Here is a 23,559-nt window from a genome sequence, read left to right on the forward strand (position 1 = left end):
ATATATCATTATACCGTGTGAAGTTAGTTCATGTGTATCAGAGGACACTCAAGTCATGCTGCTCCAGTGGAAACCAGAATACAGCCCATAGGTGTGTGTGGGGTTCAGTTCTCTCCTTCTGCCGCGTGGGTCCTGAGGATCAAACTCAGAGCATCTGGCAAGCACCTTTACCACTGAACCATCTCACCAGCCCAGTACTATGGGTTTCTTCGTTTTGTTTTGTTTTTGTTTTTGTTTTTGTTTTTTTTTCTGGCCTCTCTACTTGGTTCTCTTCTTCCTCCTAAGTGATTTCTCCTTCTGCTTTCATTTGAAACTCTTTCTGGTTTGTGTTCATTCCGTTTAGAAGCCCGATGTCTGCTTGCTTTGAGTGGGGGATGGGCACGAGGGAGCGCTGCCTGTCTAGGTTCCTGGGAAAGGTCACGGAGAAGCCCAAGTCTTCCAGTCCGGAGGCCACCGGCTCTAGTATGAATGTGCCCTCGCACTCAGACAAGAAAGCAGGCATGGGTTCTCATGTTGGGTGAGTGGATGAGTGAATGAATGGGACTGAACTTCAGCCCCATCCCTGATCTTAACCTCTTTATGTCTCTGACACCTCGTGCAGGGCAGGATGTTAATGTGTGGTACATCTGTCTCAGGGAGGCTGTGAGCGCTGGGGATGAGGGAGCCGATCTAAAGGTGTGCCCACGTGGTCTACGCCCAGTACAACGGAACTCTGCCTGTCTTTCCTATAGCTATCCTCCTTGATTTCCAAGAACTACTTAAAGATTTTTTTTTAATCAGTTACAGATTTCTTGGTTTTTGTAGACTTGTGCTGCCTTCTTCCTGTGTCTTAGTAAGTTAGGTGCAGGTGTTGTGTCCTGAACTGCATCAGGGAACTTCCTGTTACTGTTCACGCCTCTGTTTTCACCTTGTGCCGTTGCCTTCTTTGAGGAAACCCTGACTTATGAGAGAGTGTGATTTGCTGTGGTGGTTTCCCCTGGAAACCCAGCTGTGGGATGAGAACAGCGCACGAAAGCCATCCAGGTGCAGCAGTGCAAACGGGAAAGAGAAAACGTTTGGATGGGGGACACCTGAGTTCAAGGTCTTATTCTCCACAGCTGGCTGAGCAGAGGGTAACATCTGCTCATCTCCATAGTTCTTAGGGAAGGCTGGAATTCTGTCCCATTCCACATGAGACACAATAGATCTGTAAATACCACCTCAGCCAAGTAGTCGAAGGTTTTTTTTTTTTTTTGAAATATAGGGTTCATTTATTACTTTTCGGTTTACAAACAAAGGCACCCAATGCTTCTATTTACTTCTTATAAAAGATTATCAGTTTACACTTAAAACAACAAACAAACAATACACAAAACAAAATTTTCCAATCAGTTCCTATAGACAAACACAAAGGAGAGAGGGGAGAGTCCCCTCCCGCTTCCAAGCTTCATCAGGCAGACTGGAGGAACGCTTATTCTATGTCACCCTTAAGTCAAACAACATACCACCTGCTCATGCTTAGCTGCACTAAGCTTTAAGATACATTAGCGTTGCCAAGGCAATGAAATGGTTACAATGACATTACAGTGTACAAATATGTATGCCAGAGTTCAGAGAAGGGAAAGGTAATGAAAAACCCTCCAAATGGTTTAGAATACGGTTTTGTCAAATGAGTTGAATGAAATAAATTTATTTTACAGGTTGTCCTATTGAATAATCTCTATGGAAAATAAAATCAGAACTAAAAATGCTGTCTAGCAAATTACAAACAAACAAAATACATTTACAAATCCTTTAAATATGACTTGACTCCAAAGCATACTTGGTGAGGACTGACTATCTCTCCATACTAATTTCAAAATTGTAAATTCCAGAATGAGTGTCATTTATTCATTACCTTTCTTTTGAGAACAGGATTCTAAATACACAAAATTAATTTGTAACCTCAGCATAGCCCTAGTCAGCACTGCTTTAAATTAGACGACAAGAGCAAGAAACAGAAGACACATGTTGATTCACTTTACAGACCTGCTCACATTGCACCTGATTCTTTTCTGAGACCCAAAGACAATTCACCAGATTCTAGGTATATTTGGCAGATGTACAAAAATCATACAAAGGTTAGCGTGTTGTCATTACATCATGGAAGTGTGTTTGGAGACATGGAGTATTCAATGTATATTATGTGGGCTACCTTATAAGCATCATTTATTCCATTTTCACACACTATCATGGTTTCTCATACCTTACACAAGGCATGGTCCTAGACCAGAGACTTCAGTATCATTCCAAAGAATACATAGATATTTACATACATACTTCTTTTAAAATTATGTTTATAAGTTTTACTACACAAAGTCTGGCTTCAACACAGAAGCATTTTTTTTTTCCTTTTCAAGACTATACACCAGCATGGAAAAAGTTGGTTTACTTACATTTTGCTTTTCCACAATAGCAAAATAAACTTCTTCTACACTGCATTTCAACTGACAAAAAATTAAAATGTAAAGTTACATTTAATTTCTTGTACTGTGAACTGACCCCTTTAAGCACTTTCAAGGTACACTGCTGATGATTTAAATGTAGTACTTGATCAGCTTAATTATAACAGCATTGTGCTGAACAAGTCAGTAAAGAAAATATATGATAAAATAGTAACAAACTAGTAAGATTTAAAGGGAATTGTAATGCATCAATAAATATACATCAATTTTCTTGCTATTACTTGTTTCTATAACGCATGTCTTTCTAAAGCTAAAACAACATGCAAAGAAATGACTTGATACTCATTCAAAAGTTTGCTACTTTACATGGTAAAATCCTTTATTTAATTTTATACACATACTTATGCATTATTTATTTTTAAGGAATTCAGCTTTCAAGGTCAAAATTAGTATGTGTTGGTAAACACATGAGGACATTTTCTTAATGTTAAAAGCTGCAACTACATTCCTTCAGAATAATGCACGTTCAAGACGGGGTGAATTCTGTGAGAAAATTTGTAAGGGAGGAGAGAACACATGTAACAAATCCTTCACCAATCCAATCTCCAATCAAGTCTCAAGAAATACTCTTCAAAATGAGAACATATCTCACTAGAGTTACATTTGATCAAAAAGCAGACTAGAAAAAAAGTCCTATTCTTTTGATACTAACACGGGTTTACTGTGCATGGTTTCACTTTGCTTCAAATGCACAGAGCATGTACTGATCCAGTTTCTCAAGTTCACTTAGATCCGTTAGTGTCTTTAGAATAATATTTGGCCTTCTGATCCTTAGAGCAACTGATTACTTGCAGGAAAATGATATACGACACACATTTAGTCAGAAAGAAAGTTAGAACAAGTCTTTATATATGCTACCACCTATAATTTATAGGAAGCAAAAATACATGGCTGTGGTCTTAACAAAACTAAAATTCACCTCTCATCTGATTAAAAAAGAAATCTAACATTGAAGAATCAAATCAAATACTTAACTAATTTAACTAGGCTTCTTCTCTGAACACTTCCCATTGCACTGAATATTAGGACTGCATGTTAAGGCATGTTTTAATTAGTATGTTCCAGAACTGCACAGTTATACTGGTCAATGTTCCCATAGTCCCACTTCTTTCCTCTTCCTACCCTCTGCATTCCAAAGATCAAAATGATAAGTCATAGTTTGAGTGGGTATTGCAAATCTGAGCTGGCATACCACAGTGTGTTCAGTAGATTTTCAGCATAAACATTAAAATGTTACATAAAACGGACCATAATTTACTCCTCACTCAAACTTAAGATGGTTTAATGTCTTAACAAAAGGTGAGATGACTTAGGTACATTTTACATTTTGTGCATTTACATCACCATATGCATAGATGTTCTAATGCTAAACTCTTGGTCTTCAGTATCTCATAGTGCTGGATGCTCGGAAGTATGACAGAAATTTGTAACACAGACTAACCACAAAGTACCAGATGTTTCTTGCCATTTGTGATCTTGCAATAAAAATGCGCCAGATAAGAATCACAAGGATAGTATTGAAACCATAACGGATATTCCGCAACTTGTTCAGATGCTTTCTAGTTGCAGGGAGGCCAGACATCTCTTCATTCAATACATATTTTTTAGTCCCCATGCAGTAATTCTCTATATATTCTGCCCAATGTAGCTGCCTTACATCAATATTAAAGGTCTTTTTATCTTCAGTGTTTAATTGGTTCATTAACATATTGACATTATCAGTATTCCAAACCCAAGAGTTACTTGTGAAGTACTCAAGAAACACCATGGCTTTGTGAAGACGGGTGATTGTTTTTATCATCCTTGGGCTTCTTCCAGTCATCCTGAGGTAGATATCATACAGGAATGCTGGGGCCTTATGGCTTACAGCAATCCAGTACTGATATAAAAGGTGATTGGAGGTTAGATTTACATTGGGCCGTCTGAAGGCCTGTTCGAGAGGATTCCTCTTGAAAGTGGAAATTACATGGTATTCAACTTCCCCCCAGTGGAAAGGATTAGTGCTGCCTGTTGTGCGATTACACACCATGATGTTTCTTGGTCTATTGACTCCAGAATACCAGGCTGCAGCAAGGCTTGTGTTGACCACTACATCTACAGGAACAAGATCTGCAAGGGCATTGTTGGAGGCACGCATTGTTCGAAGAATTCCTTTCCCAGCCGCAATGAAGAGACCACTTGGTCCATTAAAGTTATCAATCCATCCTGGAAAAGGTTCTTTCCAACTGGCACCAACAATTGATGGCCTTACAATGGCAACACTTAGCTTTGCTCCTTCTTGTTGTACAACATATTCTGCCAGTGCCTTGGTGTAGATGTATGTATTAGGTCTGTCGCCTATCAATTTTGGTGTGATATCATTTACTAGGCCATCATCCATCCATTCTAAAGAATCAATCAGCTTCTTGGGATCTACAGGGGGAGGATAAACTACTTCATCGATATGCTTTTGATTGCAGTAGGCATACGCTGTTGACACATGCATGAACACGTCCAGATTCTTCATTTGCTGTGCGTGGAGAATAAGCTGTCTTGTAGCAATCACATTTAACTGAACAGCATCTCTTAAATTTTCATTAAATCTTACAGTAGCTGCACAGTGGAATATGATATTGGTAGATTCTATAATGACCTCCTTATCTTCTTCACTGAGAGCGAGTTTAGGTTGGGTGAGATCACTGTTGATTGGTATAATTTTCTCTCTAAAATCTGAATTTTCATCTCTCAACCTGTCAGAAAGCTTGCCACTAAGGATTTCTTCCACACGCTCTTGCGGTGTCTGTCCAGCTTTCTGTCTCACCAAAACATAGACTGAATTCACCTTAGGACAAGATCTCAGCAACTTTTCCAGAAGCACCTTCCCTAAGAAACCAGTAGCTCCTGTGAGGAGGATAGTCTTGCCTTCATAGTATTCTGGGATTGAAACCATTTTGACTTGCCTTCGTTTTGTTGTTCAAGGAGTCTCTGGGTCCCTTCCTCAGCCACCAAATCTCGATGCGGAAGCTCGGGCCTCGCTCTCTCCTCAGCGATGGCTACGCCGCCGCCGTGCTCTCCTCACTCACTTTTTCTAGTCAAAGGTTTTATCAGCAGCTCTGAGATTCATCAACACGAGTTTCCAATTGTGATGCACTGAGCAGGCCAAACATCATTTCTGGGGGATTTTATCCAAAACGCACAAGTTCAGTCTAAACATGAGTAAAGATCAGACAAATCTAAATCAAAATGCCTGGCCAGTCAGTCAGTCCTCGTCACAGATGCCACGGTCACTGTGGTGGTTTGAAAGAAAATGGCCCCCAAAGGGAGTGGCACTATTAGGAGGTGTGGCTTTGTTGGAGGAAGTGTGTCACTGTGGACACAGGCTTTGAGGTCTTATATGCTCAAGATACTGCCCAGTGTCTCAGACCACTTCCTGTTGCCTGTGAGTTGAGATGTAAGAATGCTCAGCTTCTTCTCCAACACCTTGTCTGCCTATATGCTGCCTTGCTTCCTGCCATGATGATAATGGACTGAACCTCTGAACTCTAAGTGAGCCGGCACAATTAAATGTTTTCCTTTATAAGAGATGCTGTGGCCATGGTGTCTCTTTACAACAATAGAAACTCCAACAAAGAGAATCACAAAAGACAAACAAACTTGGAGAAACTGTCTCAAACCAGTAGAGATTTGAGAAAAATTTTGATATTGGACTCTGGACTGGATCCAGAATCATAAAAGGGGCACAAGATGAAAGCTGGCAACATTGGAGCAAGGCCCATGGAGGAGTAACTTAAACAGTAAACAGTAATTTGTCAATGATGTCTTCTTGGTTTGGGCAACTGTATTACGGTCATGGGAGGTTGGAGGAAACATCAGCAGAAGGCGAGTGAAGGATAGTGAGCTTTCTTTGTAGCACTGCTTGTTGTAATTTTCTGTAAGTAAAAGATTATTTCAAAAATGGAAACTATGATATATGCATGGTTTTATAAAGTGTTCTGTCTTGCAGGAAGTGGAAGGCTTCATTTGTTATAGATGAACTAAGTGCCTGGAAAGAACAATTAATTTATCCTTGAGCTGTGTCTTGACTTATTAAGTTCCTGGCTTTAGACTGAGAGCAAGAAGTGTGGATGCTGAGGTGGCCAGGGGCACCATGGCTTGGTGCCTGGAGGAGATGCTTTGGATGGGCTAGTGTCCCCCTGGATGATTTACAGTGCTGATTGGCTAGTAAGTGTGGCTACGTCCTCAGGTAGCCCTTCTATGCGGGGAGCTGAGTGCTGACACTTGCACGAACCCTCATAGGATCCTCAAGGGGCAGGGGATATTCCCGCCTGTTCAGGATATATCTTAGAAAGACTCGTTTGCCCAAGGTCACCCAGGGGAAGCACAGATCTCACTTCCAGCTCTGACCATATGAGCCCAGGTTAGTTGATTCTATGGGTTTTCTTGCTCCTATAAGCCTTCGTCCCCTCTTCCACAGGATTTCCCAAGCTCCGCCTAATGCTTGGCTGTGGGTCCCCGCATCTGCTCCCATGGGATGGGTGGAGCCTCTCTGATGACGATTATCCTAGGCTCCATGCATTCCCCCTTGAGCTTTTCTTGTTACTTAGCCTCTCTGGATCTGTGAGTTGTAGTCTGATTCTCCTTTACTTTATAGTTAATGTCCACTTATGAGTGAGAACATAGCATGTTTGTCTTTGTGGGTCTAAGTTACCTCACTCAGGATGATTTTTTTTCTAGTCCCATCCATTTGCTTGCAAATTTCATAATGCTATTTTTTTTTTTTGAAAAAACCAACAACCAAACAAACAGGATAGGAAGTGATAAGGGGAAGCACTTGGTGTCAACCTCTGGCCTTCACATGTGTGTGCACCTATACAACCCACATGCATACACATGCCCCCCTTCCTCTCTAATCAGATGTTTCTGTTCCAGTGTTTCTCTTACCGCCTCACTCCCGCTTCCCGTTCTGTTAAATCCAGTGGTCCTTTCCAAGGCTCACTGTCCTCGTAGCAGCATATAAAAAAGGAGTGCCCACCTCTCTGGAGATGCTGGCTTCCTGTGGTCCTCCGGGTACCACTCTCTCCCGGTTATTCTCAGACTGTTGAGCCCTGTTTGGAAGCCTTCAGTTGCGTCTCATTTTATTCACGTTTGAGCTGAAGTGTCTACCTGGGCTCTGGCTTCCTCTTCCATCTTATACTCCTATGATCCCTTTGCTCAAGCTGCAGCAGCCATGCCCACCTCTTTGTGATACCTAAGCCTGCCAAATGCTCCTACCCCAGGGTCTTTGCACATGCTATCCTGTCTGGAGTGTTTGTCCGACAGAGAGTCACATGTCTCTCTCTTTCCTGTCTTGGCCTAACAGTCACTTTCTTAGTGAGGTCCCTGGTGATTCTGAAGACAAAATAGCAACGTCTTCCTCCCACCCTGTGCTCCTTAGTTTTATTTGTTTTTTTTTTTCTTCCTTGGCAGCTATTACTGACTGTTTAGCCATATGGGCATGTCACTCAATGCCACAAAAGTGAAGACTCTGGGTTTTTTTTTTTGTTATTTACTGTTCTAGCGCCAATGCCCACAACTATGCCTCCTACAAAACCCCGATCCCCAAGTTTCTTCTAGTTTGCAGTGGGCCAGTCTTCATTACGAATCCCTGAGGAGAGGAATTTTTTTTTTTGCAGCCTTCTGCCCACCCTGCCTCCTTTTCTTCCTTCCTCTTTCCTTCCTTCCCCCCATACTGCTATTTTTCAAGAAATATTTCTGGGAGATGCTGACTCGAGTGTTATTTGCGGTAACTCCTGTTTGGGGTGAGGTAGGTGGAGCCAGTGTTGTATAACCCGAGCCTTTTCCCTTGACTAATAAACCATGCCAGCACAAAGGGAAAGTGGGCATCCAGCAGGTCTGAGCCCTGCCTGAGGCTGTTCTTTGATAACGTGTTAGGTAAGATCTGGCCAGTTATTCCTTCTTTGAATTTAAGAAGTTGTCTTGCATTTGGGTGTTTTTGCAAGGTATGGTGGAAATTTTAAGGCCCCTTTGCCTAGAGCCGTTGAAATAGCTCAAGTCTGCTTCGTCTGTATTTTTATTTTAATTAGTTCTCAGTTGATCTCCCATTGGGGTGTCAGAATATTGCAAGGTTCCGATGTGGCCACTACCACGTGATAGGCCCAGGCTTCTCTTGGCTTGGCTGGAAGCAGCTCTGAGAGGCAGAGGGTGGTTTGCTTCTTTGACCACTGTATACCTAAATATACACCCCGCTGTTCACCTGGTGGGTGGCCAATTAATGTCTATCAAATGAACTTTTGAAGCCACACCAGAGAGGTCTCATTTAACTCGACCCTGTCTCCTGCTGCCATGGAAATCAGCTTCGGTGTATTTTCCTCCAGGCCAGTCCCAAATAGGCGTCAGACACAAGAACTGGGCACAATGACAGCTCCATAAAATGGCTGAATGGAACTGAAAGTTATCTTCTCCTTCTGTTTCTGTTACTTAAAGCTCAAAACAATAATATGGAAATTCCTAGAAAGAGGCCTCAGGGAGTTTAAGTAGATTACAAGATCCCACTGGGGATCTCATTCGAAAGCCACTGCGGCTCCTGTGAGCACCGCGTGTCATCAGAGGTCCCAGAAGGGGCTTTGCTGTGAGGAATCGTCTGTTTATTCTGTTGAATTTGGGGAGATGGAAGGAATGGCGTCGGCCCTCAATGCGAAGTGGATTTGGTATTTCATTTCCTAGAAATGGTCAGAAGGAAAACTGTGCTATTTCTGGAAACTGGGAAAATTAAAGGTCACGTGGAAAAGCCCAAGATTTTGGTATTTCAGCCTGTCTGCGAAGAATTGCAGATCCTCAGGTTTTCCAAGGGCGCCTCTCTGGTGTTCGCAGTGGTAAGAATTATATCGCATGTGGCTAACTAACGTCGAGTGTCTGGTTATTAGTGCCTTCACTTGCTCCAATTAGGTTCATCCAATTCGGAGGTCACCTGACTAGGGACAAGATGGACAGCTGCTCTAGAGAGAGGCAGAAAACTAAAGGTGCCAAGCAAACAAGCAAATGGGGCTGTAACCAGAGCCTGGCTTCCGTTCTGCTTTTGGTAGTTTTTCTTGATGTTGCCATAGTTACAGTCTCTGTAGACCACACTGATATTATAGTAGGAAAAGATGAAACTTAGGTTGCAATTTCAGTGACCTAAATTATGGCATTTTTGATCCTGTGTGTGTCGGGGAGTGTACAGGTGCCCATCTGTGTGCTGTGGAGGCCAACGGTCAACATGGAGCTGCTCCCCTTACTCACATTTTACCTTAATTTTTGAGACAGGGTCTCTCCATTGCACCTGGAGTGTGTAGGTTCAGCGAGTCTGGCTGAGACTCACAGGACCACATTACCAGGGACCCCAATTCAGGTTCTCGTGCACTGCAAGCATTTGACCCAATGGATCATCGTCTCAGCCCTAATTTTATGGTTTATAGACATCTTTTAATTCTTCCCATTCAACGACACTCTTTTTAATTTTTGCTTTATAATATTAAAAAAATGGTGTGTATGTGTGCAGAGGCACATATGTTTGCAGAGTTACTTGCATGTGTGCATCCATGCATTGGAGGCCAGCAGACAAGCTTGTTTTTATAACATGGTCTCTTATTGGTCTGGTACTCACCATCCAGGCCAGGTTGGCTACTGAACTCCAAAAATGTGCTGTCTCTGATTCTCTAGTTCTGGGAGTACAAGTGGATCATATATATAAATCATACCTCCAGTTTTTAAAAGATGGGTTCTGGGGATGGAGCATGGGTCCTCATGTCTGTAGTGCAAGCACTTTACTAGTTGTTACCCCAATGTTCATTTTTTATTATTTATTTTTGAAAACAGAGTCTCATGTAGCTCAGACTAACTTCAAAGTTGCTGTGTAACCAAAGATGATCTGGAGAAACTGTTCTTCCTGCCTCTATCTCCCAAGTTCTGGAATTATGCGTGTGCACCACCACACCCAGCTTCTTTGAAAACTCTTAGTTGGCACATGGTAATTTTATACGTATTTATGCAGATTTGTTTTCTTTGAAAGACTCACTGAGCTAGGATGTTAGGTGACTAGTGGCCACACAGACTTATGGTGTCTTCTCTGTGTTGGTTCTCTTTTCTAACCGCACTTCCAGCTTAATTCCAAAGTAACTCTGACCCTCCAAGAAAGTAAAAGACCAGAGTGGAGAAGGAATGATAAAATTACATCTAAGAGAGGCTGCTCCCTGATTAGCGATAGGACTGTGTCATGATAAAGTCATCAGAGGCTGACAGTGTCGGTATTTGTTACCTCACCTCCCAGACCGCCTAGTGTGGCTCGTCTGCCCTACATTCACTCAGAACACTCACGCTAGCTTGCAGTTGGACAAAATCATCTCATTCAAAGCTTGTCCTCTAAAACGTTTGTAGTGGCCAATTCACAATCCCAGAGAACCAAACAACAACAAGGACTCTAAGAGGAACATGCATGGATCTAATCTACATGGGAAGTAGAAAAAGACAAGATCTCCTGAGTAAATTGGGAGCATGGGGACCGTGGGAGAGGGTTGAAGGGGAGGGGAGAGGCAGGGAGGGGAGCAGAGGAAAATGTAGATCTCAATAAAATCAATAAAAAGATAGCAAAAAATTATAGTGTCTCATGTAATGTTCTGGTTAATATACTGAAAATGAAAAACAATAAGGCTATGGCTGATGAAATGGCTCAGCGGGTAATAATCTCACTGTCAAGCCAGATGACCTGGGTTCCATTCCAGAATTATCATACAGGAAGAAAACCCCACTCCTGAAAGATGTCCTCTGATGTCCACTCACTCACTCACTCACTCACTCACTCACTCACTCACTGTGGTTCATGTGTGGGCTTGACACACATTCACAAAGACAGACATACACATACACACACTCCTATGCATACACATACACACTGAAGCACACATGCATATATACTCATGTACACGCAATCACACACACAATGAAAATTTAAAAGGATAGCTTTATAAAGTTATGTTGTTGTACCATTATAAAGTTAAAAAAAATCAGGATGGGAGGAATGTCTCAGTGTTAAGAGCACCTGCTACTCTTTCAGAGGACTGGAATTTGGTTTCCAGCCACCATGTTGGGGAGCTTATAAATGCCTGTAACTCCAGCTCCAGGGGCTCTTACACCCCCTTCTGGCTTCCTTAGCACTCATGCATATGTGTGCAGACACACATACACATATAAACAAAAATGAAATACACCTTAAAAAACTAACTTTAGGGCTAGAAAGATGGCTCAAAGGTTAAGAGCTTGGGCTGCTCTTTTAGAGGTCCTGAGTTCAAGTCCCAGCAACAGTATAGTACTCACAACCATCTGTAATGAGATCTGGTGCCTTCTTCTGGTGTGGGCGAAACACTGTATACATAGTGGTGTGAGAAGTCCTCTTGTATGTGTGTCGCTTTTATTGGTTAATAAATAAAGAAGCTGTTTTGGCCAGTGGCTTAGCAAAATAGAGCTAGGTGGAGAAAACTAACCTGAATGCTGGGAAAAAGGAGGTGGAGTCAGGGAGCTAGAGCCGCCAGTGGAGAAAGACCCAAGTTGGTAGTGGAACCTTGCTGATAGGCCACAAGCCTTGTGGTAAAATATAAAACAATAAAAATGGATTAATTGAATATTTAAGAGTTTGCTATAGTGATTGGCCAAGCAGTGATTTAATTAATACAGTTTCTGTGTGGTTATTTCGAGTCTGGGCAGCCTGGAACAAACAAACAGGCTCCTACAACATACATAGTCAATACATAATTCTTTAAAAATTAACTTTAAAAATTCTAAACTACATCACGAAGCTGGGACTATGTATACTAAGTATAAACTATAGGAGACCTGTAATATATATGTATATGTAATGTACATATACCATGTCATATATAATATATACAATAAAATGTTGGCTCATAAAGCTATGAAAATTTGAAGTCTGAGATTGAAGTTTGTCGACTGGAGACCCAGCAGAGCCCATGGCTTAAATTCTGGTCTGAATTCAAATCTGCAGGCAGGAGAAGACTCATGTCCCACCATGGAGACAGGAAAAATTCTCTCTTAGCTAACCTTTTGTCCTCAGTGGGTTAGATGGTGCCCTACAACATCAAGGTTTCATAGTCGTATCTTAATCTCACCCAGAAACAACCTCACAGATGCAGCCAGAGGTGACGCTTAACCCACATCTGGGCATTCCATGACCCAATCAACTTAACACACAAAATTAACTGTTGCAGTAGATGATCTTTTAATTCTTTTATGAGTGTGAGGAAACACAGGTACAGAATGTTTAGATATCTTGGCCAAGGTCGTTCGTGGGAGAGTAATAGTGGAGAGAGGAAACAAGCCCAGGTCGCCTGGATCCCTGCATCTTCAGTCTTATCTGGAGTAGCAAATAAACTTTCAGTAGAAGATGGGAAAGGAAGATGGGGAAGAAAAAGTGAAGGAGTCCTGTGTTGTGCCGGGAGCATCAACAGTAGTTAGGAGATTTCCTGATACCTGGCCCAGCCCCCAGGAGTTCCTCAACTCCAGCATGAGGTGTCCTCTGTGGAGATTTTGTCTATGAAAAGACAAACGGAGCTTCAGTCATGCACCTGACTGGGCTGCAGTTCTCAGCGGCTCAGCTCCTCTGCATCAGAACTGTCTCTACTGTGCATCCCACCCTCGGAATGCTCTCAGCCATGTTAGCCTGCTTGGACAAATGCTAATTATTTTAATACTTTTTCAGAGTGCTCTCCTATATATGCACCATTTTAAAATGGATTAGCTGAACCAAGTGGATTTACTCTGGGGTTTGCGGCCTTTCGTGGCTATGAATGGAATAAAAGGCTTTTACCGCCTCTTAGAAGAGGAAAAAAAATGAGTTATGCAAAGATGCCAGAAGAGGAAAGAGTGGTTATTCAAGCAAAGTGGTTGCTGGGAGGCGGCTCTGATGGAGACCAGAGGGTCCTGGTTCAGCACATGTTGTCATAGAAACTAGACATTGAAGTTGAACTGTGCTGTGGTTGCATTTTGGTTCTGCCATGGACTAAAGAGACACACGGGTCATTTCCTGTAGCTTTCCTTATCTGTGAAGTGGGAGCTCTGCTTTGCACAGGATGTCTGTGAGAATGAGAGTGTGGTCCAGCCCATGGCCCACATCACAGCTGTTGTGAGTTCTTGCCCTCTGGTGGTTTCCAGTTACCTGCCCTGAGGTGCCTGTTCTGAAGACCTTCACCTGCTCATTCTCCCACCTGTTTGTCTTTTGCACTCATAATGATCAGACCTGACTACTTATTGTCCCTACTGTCTGGGTTGACATTCTGAAGCTCTAAAGGACGTATGGATGGAGAAGCAAGTGTCCCTCACCCCTGCTTGTGTGCTTCAACTAGACAAAGGGCCCTCCTCCTTAGTTCTTAATGGGCAGGGATAGGGACTGGGAAGGGATAAGAGGGGGCAATACGTATATTTCATACAGATATGAAATCAGTGAATAAATAAAAGACACAGAAAGGGGCTTGCTGGTCTGAATGTAATCACCTCCCATAATCTCATAGGGAGTGGCACCACTAGGAGGCGTGGCTTTGTTGAAATGGCTATTGGAGGAAGTGTGTCACTGTGGAGGCGGGCTTTGAGGTTTCCTATGCCTAGAATACTGCCCAGTGAGTCAGTCGACTTCCTGTTGCCTGCAAGATACAGCACTCTCAGCTCCAGCATCACAGCTGCCTGCACGCCGCCGTGCTCCCTGCCATGATGAACTGCCATGTTCCCCATCATGGTGATAATGGACAGAACCTCTGAAAGTATAAGTGAGCCACCCCAATTAGATGTTTTCTTTATAAGAGTTGCCGCAGTCATGGTGTCTCTTCACAGCAATGAAAACCCTAACTAAGACAGAAGCTAATAAAGAGTTTTATCTGATTTGCGTATGGCATTAGATATTACGCTGATCTCTTAGTAATCACAGCCACTTTCTCAGCATCAGCCTGAGCCTCACCTGTCTTGAGATTTCCTTTATCAAACAAATCATCCCATCCCCTTGGCACTCAGGGCTACTCAAGTACTCAGGACACAGGCAGAAGGAAGCCAAATCCCTGGCTGAAATAACACATAGTGTTTCCTAGCTCAGTTCCGCCTTGTCATTGTTCCTCTCTGAACATGGAGGAAGGAACTGACTTGCACCCCAAGGCTTGCTCAGCCCTCACCCTGTCTTCTTAGACAATCTAGAACAACATAGCCAGATGGCACCATTCACAGTGGGCTGGGCCCTCCTGTATCAATCATTAGTCAAGAAAACGCCCCATAGATGTGATGTGCCCACAGGTACATCTGACATAGATGTGCCCACAGGTACATCTGACATAGATGTGCCCACAGGTACATCTGATGGAGGCAGTCCCTCAGTCGAGGTTCCTTCTCCCCAGGTGACCTGCACACCATCCATTCATAAAGCCTGCATGGGTTCCGGAAAGACTCTAATAATGGGGAGTAGTGATTGCTTCTGCAGAGAGGGGCTGGGATCTGGGAGGAACAGGAGAGGCTGGCGATTCATTATATTTCTCTTTGTATTTTTGGAATGTTTTGCCGTGTGTGCATTAGTGTTCTAATTAATTCATTAAAAATGAACTGTCCTTAATTTTAGCAGCTATTGATTTTGAAATGAACTGAGAGCATATACAGAATTGGACTAATTATGCCTGTCAAATAACACATTTCACTAACACGCTATATGCCACGAAGAGGTTCGCAATCACTTGGTGTGCCCCACATAAGGCCATCGGGCGCTTTGAGTTCAAGGAGAAGGAGGTCCCATGTCCTGAATGCACGCTGGGACCTGCGCTCTTGCTTACACATTGCTTTCGAGCTCTCCTCTGCTCTTTCCCTGGCCTGGGAAATTCTGGAGACAAGTGTCTCACACAGCAGTCTGCCATCCATGCTCCAAACTCAAGGCACTCTTGGTCCTGCTAGGAGTGAGACCTGGAGATGCAGGCCCAGTTCTCCCTTCAATAGAGCAGCCAGGCCCTGTGTCCAGAGAATTCTCGGTTGATGAGGGCCTGAGGGAGAGGCCAGGGTGATGAAGAGAAGGAAGAAGAGCCGAGTCTGATGAGCATACCTTGACAGCTTCATTTTTTTCTGCAAACCTCCGCTGTGGAGGTGGTTGCTGGAGGAGGAGGCGATGCCAGCAGAAGAGAGAGAGAGAGCAGCAGGTGGGAGCGGAGCAGAGAGGAGCTGGCCCCCAGCAGTTGTTCAGTGAATTTCAGTGCCTTTCCAGAATGGAATCCAATGTATATTTAGAATTTGATTTGAATCCAGAAGGAGCAGACAAGCTGGCGAATACCAAGCCCATGAGAAAGAATTTGTGTCATTTACTGAGTGACTTTGTAATCAAGTGTGAAGGGGACATCTGATCATGTGTATCATTTGTTCATTCATTCATTTATTCCACATTTCGTGTCAAGGCCTTGGGGAGCCAGGAGGGAGGCAAAAATAACTTGGCATAATGATTAAGAATATCTTGGGTTCAGACTTCTGTCTTCGAAGCTGAATTTCCTTACTTGCCACCGAAAAAGTAATTTTAAATCTGTGGGTGCTCAGTTTTCTCATTGGCAGTATGGGGACGGTAGTCCTTCTCGTAGGATTGGTTGGCTTGCGAGATATGAAGTGTTTAGGTCAGCCGCTGACGTAGTCAGAACTCAAATGTCACCCTTCTAACTTAACTGACTGACTCTTTAGTTTGCTTCTCTGTTGCCATGACAAAACACCATGACTGAAAAGCAGCTAGGGGAGAAGAGGGTTTATTTGACTTCCGGGTTATTCGGTTCATCCTCAGGGGAAACCAGAGCAAGAATGCGAAGGCAGGAACCTGGAGGCTGTCGCTGAGGTAGAGGCTATGGAGGTGTTATTACTGGCTTGTTCTTCTCCACGGCTTGTTCAGTTTGCTTTCTTATACAGCTCATGACCACCGGTTCAAGGTGACCCCTCCCACAGTGAGCTGACACCCCTGTATCAATTATTCATTAAAAATGTCCCAAAGACAGGACAATGTGATGGAGGCAATTCCTCAGTCAAGGTTCCCTGTCCCCGGGTGACCCTAGTCTGTGGTTAATGGAGAGCTACCCGGTGCATTCACTGAACTCGTTTGGGGCTCCTGCTTTTCCCCTGGACTGCTGCAGATCCGCGGCTGAAGAGATGGGGAAATAGAGTCATCCAGGGCTGGGGAGATGACTGGGTCATTAAACTGCCTGCTCCCCAAGCCAGAGGACCCGGGTTCAGATCTCCAGAAATGGCAGGGTGTGGCATTATACATCTGGTTACCCCACTGCTCGGGAGTAGAGGTGGAGATATATGGATCTCTATAACTTGTTGGCCAGACCATCTAGCTAATTGGTGAGTTTCTGGTTCAGCAAGAGGCCCTGTCTCAAAACACAAGATGGAGAGCAACAGAGAACATCCGACATTGAACCTCTGTTCTCCACATATATGGTTACGTATGTGCACGCAAACATACATGCACACCCACAAACATGTCACCAACACACAGAAGCACACTCTCTCACATAATGTCATCGTCTGGTTGATGCACTATTTGTATCTCCATTTGTAAAATATATCTTCAACACCTAATACTTTGCAAACATGACAGACGTGACTTGTGCTTCACAGCTTCTGTGGGTCAGAGGTTCAAGGTTCCTGTGGACCAGCGGTTCTGTTCAGTCCCTTGTGAGTTTATAACAGAATATTGGCCAGGACTGCAGGTGTCTGAGGGCTTTACTGGAGCTGGAAGAAGACTGTGCAAACCAGCTCCCTCATGTGAGTGGGGAGTGGCTTCTCCACAATGCTGTCCTCCACGGTCCTGCTTGAATGTCCTAACATGCTGACTGATTGGCTTATCCTCAAAGCGAGTGATCCAAGCGGCCCAAACCAAACTGCAGTGTCTTTTATGGCCTAGCCTCAGAAACGACACACCTTCACTCTGGCTTTATGTTATTGGTCTCATGGTTCAACCTGATTCAGTATGGAGGGGAAATACATGAGAGCGTGGACACCGGAAGTGAGGGTTCCTGTGGAGTGTTGCGTTAGCCGGGCTTTTCATCACTGTGATGAATACCCCAGAGACACAACTTATGACGAAAGATTTATTTGACTCATGTTTTTATTCCGTGGCTAATGGGCTCCATTTCTTTTAGGCCGTGAAAAGGCAGAAACATGGAGGAAGGGCATGGAGCAGGGAAACGGTTCACTTCATGACAGAAAGCAAAGGAAATTAACAGGAAGGACTCGGGGTCAATTACACACTTCAACAGCCAGCCCCAGAGGTCCACTCCCTCCAGAAACCCCATCTTCCACAGTGCCACCACCTCCCAGAAGTCTGCTAAAACGTTGAATCGGTCACTGGATTAAACCAGAGCAGAGCCCACATGTTAATTGCCTCCAAACCCACACATGCACACGCAGAGGTGTCTACTCTTCTCCGGTAACTTCTCAATCTAATCCAGTGGATGGGCAAGATTAATTGTGGCCGTTATCTTGGATGCTCGCTAGGCAGGAAAATGTAAAATGAAAAGTGTGAGCTTCCTGTGGAAGCCCAGTCTTGACAGGAGGGGTAAAACTTGAATGGATTTTAAAGGGTTAGCTGTTTGGCCTAACGTGTGAGCAGAGAAAGCATCCTAGGTAGTTCTGAGATGGCAGCGGGAGCACATCTGTTGATATGGAGGACAGGGCCGGGAACGCAGGAAGTGTTAATAGGCTATTGTTGGGTTTTCTTTGTGCCTCCTGTTCACAACTGTACCAAGACTTACTAATTATGAAAGCTTGGCCTTAGCTTAGACCTTTTCCAAAGTACTTCTTATAATTTAATTAACTCATGTTTTTAAATCTACGTTTTGCCTCGTGCCTTGGTTATGCTGATGTGCACTGTATGTCCGACTTCTTTAGAGTCTTGTTGGCATCTCTCTCACTTACCTAGCTTCCTCCTCCTCTTCCTTTCTCTCCCCGGAAATCCCACCTCTACCTCCTGCCTAGCTATTGACCATTCAGCTTTTTGTTACAGCAATCACAGCAGTGCACCTTCACACAGTGTATATCCCACAAGTAGGAGGTTGACTTTGGTGGTGACCTACAAATGTGAGAACAAGGACACTATAGTTAAGATGTGTCGGGAGAGCCACACTGTGCTCATAAATGAACAAAACAATTTCTAAGTTTTTAAGGATTTACCTTCTATAGTATTTATGGTATTTTGGATGTCTGTTACAGTTTGGGTCATCAGTATCCCCCAGAGACCAGGTCTGAAAGGTTTGATTAACAGCTTGTGCTGCCATGGAGATGTGATGGAAAGTGTAGGGGGTGGGCCTAGTGGAAGGAGGCCCGGCTATTAGGGACTTGCCTTTGGAGGGGATTTGAACCCCTGGCCTCTCTCCTGCCCCTGCCCTCTATGCCTCCAGCCCTTTTCCTATGTACCCCACCATGACCTACCATGCCGCCACAGGCCCAAAGCGACAGAGCCAAGAGACCTTGGACTAAAGCTTCCACAACTGTGAGCCAAAATAAATATTTCTTACTTTTAGGTTGATTATCACAGGCATCTGTCACAGCTAACACAGATGCCCATGTGTGTTCACCCACACATCTGTCTGCTCACCCAACTAATCAAAGTGTGTGCATACAGACAGACAGACAGACACACACGTGTACACACTGCCATTTTAACATGTTTTTTCTTTTCCTTCCCGCACCAATTGCTGTTTGACCTACTGTTGTACTTTATTACTTGTGTCTTTCTCTAGGTATTAACTCCAGGGCGAGAGGAGCCTTGTTTGTTTGGCACATATTGAGGATCTCATAAATATGTGGTTGACTCAGAGTGAAGCAAGGTGATAGAGATGTCCCGGAGATGCTGTGGGACCCGGGGAGAAGAAACACCAAGTCTCCCTGGGGTGGGGAGGGAGTCAGTCATTGGAGAAAGCTTCTCAGAGTGCTTGTTGTATTAACTGAGCAAGGGCGGGCTGATGAATTGGGGGTGGATGTTCAAGACAGAGCTTTGTGAGCAGGGATGGAGACATGAAGAGCCTGTCCACTAGTCTAGATGACGCTCCTGTCTGTCTGTCTGTCTGTCTGTCTCTGCTATGGATAAAGCCAAGAGTTTAATCACAAGACAAAAGAGCATATTTTAGCAGCTGCTTTTCTTTAATAATTTATATTTAAAGAACTACATCTGAAGAAGTTTTCATTGGAGGTATTTCTGAACATCAAAACTCCACTGTCTGATAGATGTTCTGCAGCTGCGATGGTAGACTCAGAAACGTGACACTTGCTCTTGGCATCACAGGTTTTCCCATTACCGATGCTTATTCTCAGCAGTGTTTTGTTATATAGTTCTTGGCTGCAAGGCAAGACCCTGGGTCTTATCTATGGAGTTGATGAGATATGGGTTTTGACTACTCTCGCTTGTGTGTGTGTGTCCGAATGTTCATGTGCATGCAGGTGTGTGGTGTGAATGGAGATGAGATTCCCATCCATCTCTTTCAAGATATACATGGTCTCCCTTTGGTCTGGAGTTCGCCCATTGGGCTAGACTGGCTACCCAGAAAGACGAGGGATCCTCTTACCTCCACCACTCTTGGCTTTTATTGGCATCTCTTTTAATCTGCAGATTTTATTCTGATGTCATATGGCTACTAGTGAGAGCCACAGCTTGGCTATTTTTCACTGAAGGATGATGACGATGGTCTGATGGAGATGATTTGAATCAGATGTTGTTTATACTGCTTGGACTCCAGCCCAGCCTGAGGATCTTTTCAGGTTATTGCTTTTCCAGTGTTCTTCCTCAGTGCAGGAATGTTGGGCATGAAACAATGTGCTTGCTTGTGGCTTCCTGCTTGCACCCCTTCTGTGAACCTCAGGAAATGGCTGTTCAGAGGAAAGATAAAACCTTCATAGATGTCCAAAGTCTTGAATGTATAAAATCCCCCCTCCACAGTAGCCATGACCAGGTAATCCGAAATTATTAACATAACCTTTGAAGCTATTTCAAAGGAAGCAACTGGCCCCAGGGGTTTTCATCAGTTCCTACTTTTTCTTAGTAACTCAGTGGAATTTTCCCTTTGTGAACTATCTTTGCGCATGTTAGCAATGCATTGGTTAGGTCAAAGAATACCTTTCAGAGTTTTACAGAGGCAATAATGTTTAGTTCTGCTGGAAAAAAAAGGAACTCAAACTTGATCTTAAATTTTAATAAAAAGTTAAGCGTTTCCAGGCATGACACCTTCAATCCCCATACTCCAGAGGCAGAGGTGGGTAATGTTTGTGAGTTTCAGACCAGCCAGGGCTACATAAGACCCTGGTTTTTGTTTGTTTGTTTGCTTGCTTTTAAAGTGTGTATGTCCTTTGGTGATGACACTATGGGTTTTTTCCTTCCTTATAATTTTAATTTTTCCCCTAAAAATTAATAATGAGTATATATTGTCCTATGGGCAAAATTTAAAGAGGCTTTAGGAAAATTTGTTTTTCATCTGAGTTGTTTGTGACAATGGAGCTGGTTTCTTGTTTGTTGTGTGTCTTGGATTGGATGCTGCTGCTTCGGTTCCCTTTCTCTTTGGAGCCTACTTTTTGGTGTCAGTAATGAAGGGCTGGGTGAGAGTTTCAGACAGCGGAGGATGATGTCCAATTATTAACTGGAACTTGCCTGGCGACAATTGCAATGACAAATGTGGAGGCACAAAAATGAGGTCATTTAGGTCAGGGTCAGGTTCCCAAAGAGGTAACATCTGTTCCCTGTCCCGTACCCCTCAGTCACTAGCAAGGAATCTGGGAACCACTTCTCCCTTTCCCTGGGGCTCTCTGCTGTCAACAGTTGTCACCAAGCCCAGTTATACTATGACTGCTAACTTCTGTTCATATGTTTTTAAGTCCTGTCACTACAGCACAAAGGGCTTTGTAATGATACTGTCTGTGCCTGGCCCAGGATGATCAGTTGACCATACGACATGTCAGAAGAAATATTAGATCTGTAAGAAAAAGAAGGCAGCCACTCTGAGCAAAAATAAGACAGGGGTGGGGGGTGGGGTCAACCCTCCATGTTTGGGAAGCATCCTTGTTTTCTACTGCTGGGCTCCAGTGCCTACAGAAAGTGCATATTGGGGACAAAGAGGGTACAACTGGCTCTCCAACCAACCCACTAGCCAGACACCTGGGTTTGTCTTGAGTAAAAAGCCCTCCGAGAAAGTTACTTCAGCCTCTTAACAATGTGACGTGGCTTAACCATGTGACATGGCTTCGTGGGGCACCAGTAGCTTTTCCTCAGAGGAAGGCTTCACAGGCTGTGCAGCGAGTCTGGCAATACTCAGACATGACTGAACCCTTTATTAGGTTATACCCACAGTTACCCTGAAAGCAGAGAGCAACAAATATAAGAAAATCTTTCCCTTACTCTGGGCTGGAGACATGGCTCAGTAGCTTTAGAGCATTGGCTGCTCTTTCAGAGGACTTGGGTTTGATTCCCAGTGCCCACAGGGCAACTCAGAACTGTCTGTAATTCAAGGCCCAGGAGATGCTATGGCCTCTTCTGGTTTCTGTGAGCACCAGGCATGTACATGGTATGCATACATACATACGGACAAAACACCTATACGCAAAATAATGTAATTTTTCTAAATTAAAAAATAAAGAAAAAGAAAAATCTCTGACACCCATTTGGCATGAGTAATCATTCAGTACAGCAGCTACCAGGTTCTCCATAGAAAACCACTCGGGAACGCTCTTTGAACTGTTCTGGAAAGCAGAGACCATGACTTTGTTCTGTTCCAACACTGGAAAATTCTCTGTCTAGAGTGAGCCATCCCTCAGGCCCCTGCCTGCTGCTCTCCAGAGGTGCTGGGCAGATCGTTACACTGCAGAGTCTAGGAGGAGGTGCCTGTGCATCATGAATCCAGAGCCCCTACCTTCTCAGGGAACCAGAAAGACCCCAGTGCTCTGGACCGTGCTATGAAGAAGATTCTCAGTGAATTCCTTAATGAGATTGGTGACAGAGCTGTGGCTTCCCTCATACCAGGTCATTCCTACAATCAAATCCAAGGAACTCTTGGACTTGGCTTCCAAACAGACCCATTTGTCTCAAATGTCCATGGCTTTTCCATGTGTGCTGTGCTCTTGACCTCCTCTTTAGCTTGCTCATCTGCTCCCTTGTGCGAGCCACTTCTAGTGGTAAAAAGACGGTGTCAGCATGGAGCGCTTGTGCGTGCTCACACATACGCCTGTAGACAGTTCTCTAGGTTCCCTTTCCTCCATTCCCTTAGAAACCTTCTCTATAGAAGCCTTACTGTGTGCATCTCCTTGAGGATTCAAGAAGGAGCATGGGATTCTTCGTCAGGAGAACCATAGCCTTGAAGCAGAGATGAGACCTACACACAAGGAGATTTTACAGAGTGGAAAAGTGGATATTGTCTCCAGGAAAGCATAAAGTGTTATGGACTTGAGTCCCAACTATTCACAAGTTGAAATATAAAGTACCAACCTGCATATATTTATAAGCATCTATACTACTCTTAAGATACATGTTTATTTTCCCGAAGTTTCTCTAACATATGGCTATTTCCCCTGATTTATTTCTAGTTTTTGTACACTCTATGGCAAATTTATCACCATAGAAAGTGTCATTAAATTCTGCTCACTCTCCTCTCTGAGTTAATTTGTTCGTTTCGTAGCTGAGGGATTGCACTGATCTTTTCTGGAAGACAGGAAACAGAAGGTTCTCTTTGCAACTGTTCTCCACCGTCCTTTGTCCGCCATGCTCCAGCCAAAGTGGATGGAGCTGCTGTCCAGAACTTCGTCCAGTTTAGGGAATGGAATCAAATGTTCTGAAAAGACCCACAAAAGCAAGGACCTCCCCCCTCACGGGATAAGTCTCCAAACAGGCAGCTTCTGCTTCTTCTCACTCTTTTCCTCTCTGCGGAGCTCCTGTAGAGTTCAAGAGCAATTAGTTCTCATTTGCTGAGCATCTGCCACGACCCCAGCATTTCATGTATGCTTGCTTCAAATCTCTCGAAATCCCAGAGAAAGGACTGACACCAAGAAGTCAAATTATTCACTTACATCGCATAGC

The 23,559-nt window shown here is 43.8% G+C and overlaps 2 protein-coding genes across 2 annotated transcripts in view; one reads left to right on the top strand and one right to left on the bottom strand.

The window, feature by feature from the left end:
* Kiaa1549l (KIAA1549 like) overlaps positions 1 to 23,559 on the top strand; it is a 262,290-nt gene that overhangs the window by 53,281 nt on the left and 185,450 nt on the right. The gene's annotated exons all lie outside the window — the stretch shown is intronic.
* On the bottom strand, positions 3,749 to 5,496 carry LOC126504658 (fatty acyl-CoA reductase 1-like). Its single transcript, XM_050147104.1, has one exon. The coding sequence runs from the start codon at positions 5,410 to 5,412 to the stop codon at positions 3,865 to 3,867; it is 1,548 nt and encodes a 515-aa protein (XP_050003061.1). The 5' UTR covers positions 5,413 to 5,496; the 3' UTR covers positions 3,749 to 3,864.

Source organism: Alexandromys fortis, unplaced genomic scaffold (genome assembly GCF_014885135.2).
Source record: "Alexandromys fortis isolate MF-2015 unplaced genomic scaffold, M_Fortis_MF-2015_v1.1 scaffold_12, whole genome shotgun sequence".
Lineage (NCBI taxonomy): Eukaryota > Metazoa > Chordata > Mammalia > Rodentia > Cricetidae > Alexandromys > Alexandromys fortis.